At 35.1% G+C, this 2160-nt stretch overlaps 1 protein-coding gene across 1 annotated transcript in view; it reads left to right on the top strand.

Moving 5' to 3' along the window:
- LOC104625289 (transcription elongation regulator 1-like) overlaps positions 1-906 on the top strand; it is a gene marked incomplete at its 3' end in the record, with an annotated part of 11249 nt that extends 10343 nt beyond the window's left edge. Inside the window, exon 5 of the mRNA XM_010292877.1 lies at positions 844-906. Within this exon, the coding sequence (XP_010291179.1) occupies positions 844-906 (63 nt within the window). The remainder of the gene's footprint in view (positions 1-843) is intronic.
- Positions 907-2160: the final 1254 nt, after the last annotated feature.

The following is a 2160-nucleotide window of genomic DNA, read 5'->3' as shown; positions in this document are numbered from 1 at the left end:
TGAATTTTGTATCTAATTGAAGAGAACTAGATGCATCCCTCCTTTTGGACTATGTCATATCTTAATGAGCTGGAGGGCAGAACCATGCATGATGCTACCTTTTTGAGGGCTAGTTATGCTGCCTTTAGAGCATTTTTCAGCTCATGATGTTCTTGATAATGAAGAATAAAGAAAATGTTTGCTGCCACTGACCTAGTACCTCTGTGCAGCTTCATTGCTTTTATTTCTTCCCCCTTGCTTCTTCCACCTCCAGCCTTTCTGTAATGAGCCTCATAACCTCAGCTTTCCCTCTGGGTTGAACCTGGCTCTCACCTTGCCACGCCTTGCTAGTCTGACTAGTTTAAATCTGTCCTTCTACTCTTACCACTGCTTTCTAAATGCAGCAGCAGACTGAAAATAGCAAAGACCGTTAGTTTCACTTTGTTGCTGCTCCGCTGATGGATCTGTTTGAGCAAAGGCTGTCAGTGGAAAACAGCACCATTAGTAGAGTATTTTGCCATCGTACTGTCCTACAAGGAGAGCTAAGCTCCCTCTTGAATGAATTTAAACCCCTGAGTCTTCATTGAAATACCTTTTTTCTAGTCAATGACATCCCAATAATTTGCCAAACAGTTGGTTTAATGTAGGCAGAAACTGTTGCTGCAGCTTAAAATTAGTTTTATATTTGATTTGGCATAAAATGTTGGAGAAAAAATAATTCACATTTTCTTGCCGGGAGGCTTTCTCTTTGCCATCTGAAAATGGCATTACAAATTGTAGCAGGAAATCTGTAGCATCCAGACTCCCAGTGGTAGCTGACATACAATGGCAGCTTTCCAACATGCTTGCTTATCCATTTTACAGGTGTAGCAATGATGCAAATAGTCAGCTGCCCGTATGTAAAGACAGTCGCTACCACCAAGACCGGTAATTTTCAAAACCATCTTAGTTCGTTTTGTCTGTAAGTTGGCATGGTAGTGAATGTTGTTGTTTATCTTTTATTTATTTATTTGCTTCCCCAATTGAATGACTATATATACTTTATTTTCAAAACCAGTATAAATGCAAATATCATATTTGGCCAGGAAATAACTTTCCCAAATAACTGTTAGTGTTAGCTTATTTTATACAAAAAATCCAGTACAGTTTTCTGTAATCATTGAGTTCTGTAGTAACTGTGAATCTCTTCATGCCCATACTTCTTAGTTATTAGTTTCTTGTGTGTGGATTTTTGTTTTTCTTACTTCCACTTGTATAGTGACATGATTGTGCTCGCATGTTGGTGTGCGTGTATGTGCGTCTTAGTATAAATTTTCATTTTTCAAATTGTGGATTTAAGAAAAGTCACTTACTGAGAATTCTTTATGGCAATGTGTAATGTGTGCTTTTCCATTATTGAAAGAGATAGACTTTTTCATATAAACGTTAAAGGCTCAAAATTATGATCTTGTAGTTCTAGTAGTATCCAATTTGTCTCTCTAGAACTTGTCAGTCAAAATACATTCAGTATATCCATCTTGTTGGGATGAGTAGAAAAGTAATAGGATAATGTAGCATTCTGGCTTTCTTATCTTTGGATATTTCCTTGCCATTTTGCTTTAGTATGTGAATAAAATGGGTCTTTTTTGCAATCGGTCTGCAGTTCTAAATAAAACAATCACAATCTGAAATTGTTTCATTTTTACCAGTTTTTATCCAAGGCTCTGAATTAATGTTAACCTTTCAAAGTCAGGATTTAAAGTTTATTGGAGTTCTGCTCCGTATTATATGGCTCAAATTCAAGCTACTGTTGTCTTTTTTTCAAGACCAATAGGAATATGTCTTAAAATGACAGCATAATTAAACAGTGGAACAGATTAAAAAAAATTTGCTATAGAGATCTAATAAAGACTTTTTTAATAAATAGAGCACTTAATTTTGAAGTATTAAAGCAAATGTCTAAAAACTAACAAGCTTTGGGCTGTGCAGAATTACACATTAATTAAAATAAAAAGCTGTCTAATTTGCCTGGTCATATGGGCATTACTGATTGTAAAACACAGGAAGGAAATTCAGTAACAATGCATTGCTTTCCAATTTAATTTTGAAAACAATCTTTATTTATATAGGTTGATTATTTGTAAATTAAGTCAGTAAAGTGCTAGGTTTTCGTTCTGAGGTACTTCATTGTCACTTACTGTT

Source organism: Phaethon lepturus, unplaced genomic scaffold, assembly GCF_000687285.1.
Source record: "Phaethon lepturus isolate BGI_N335 unplaced genomic scaffold, ASM68728v1 scaffold52138, whole genome shotgun sequence".
NCBI classification, from domain to species: Eukaryota; Metazoa; Chordata; class Aves; order Phaethontiformes; family Phaethontidae; genus Phaethon; species Phaethon lepturus.
Note: the sequence above shows the minus strand (reverse complement) of the source record. Positions and strands in the feature narration are given on the sequence as shown.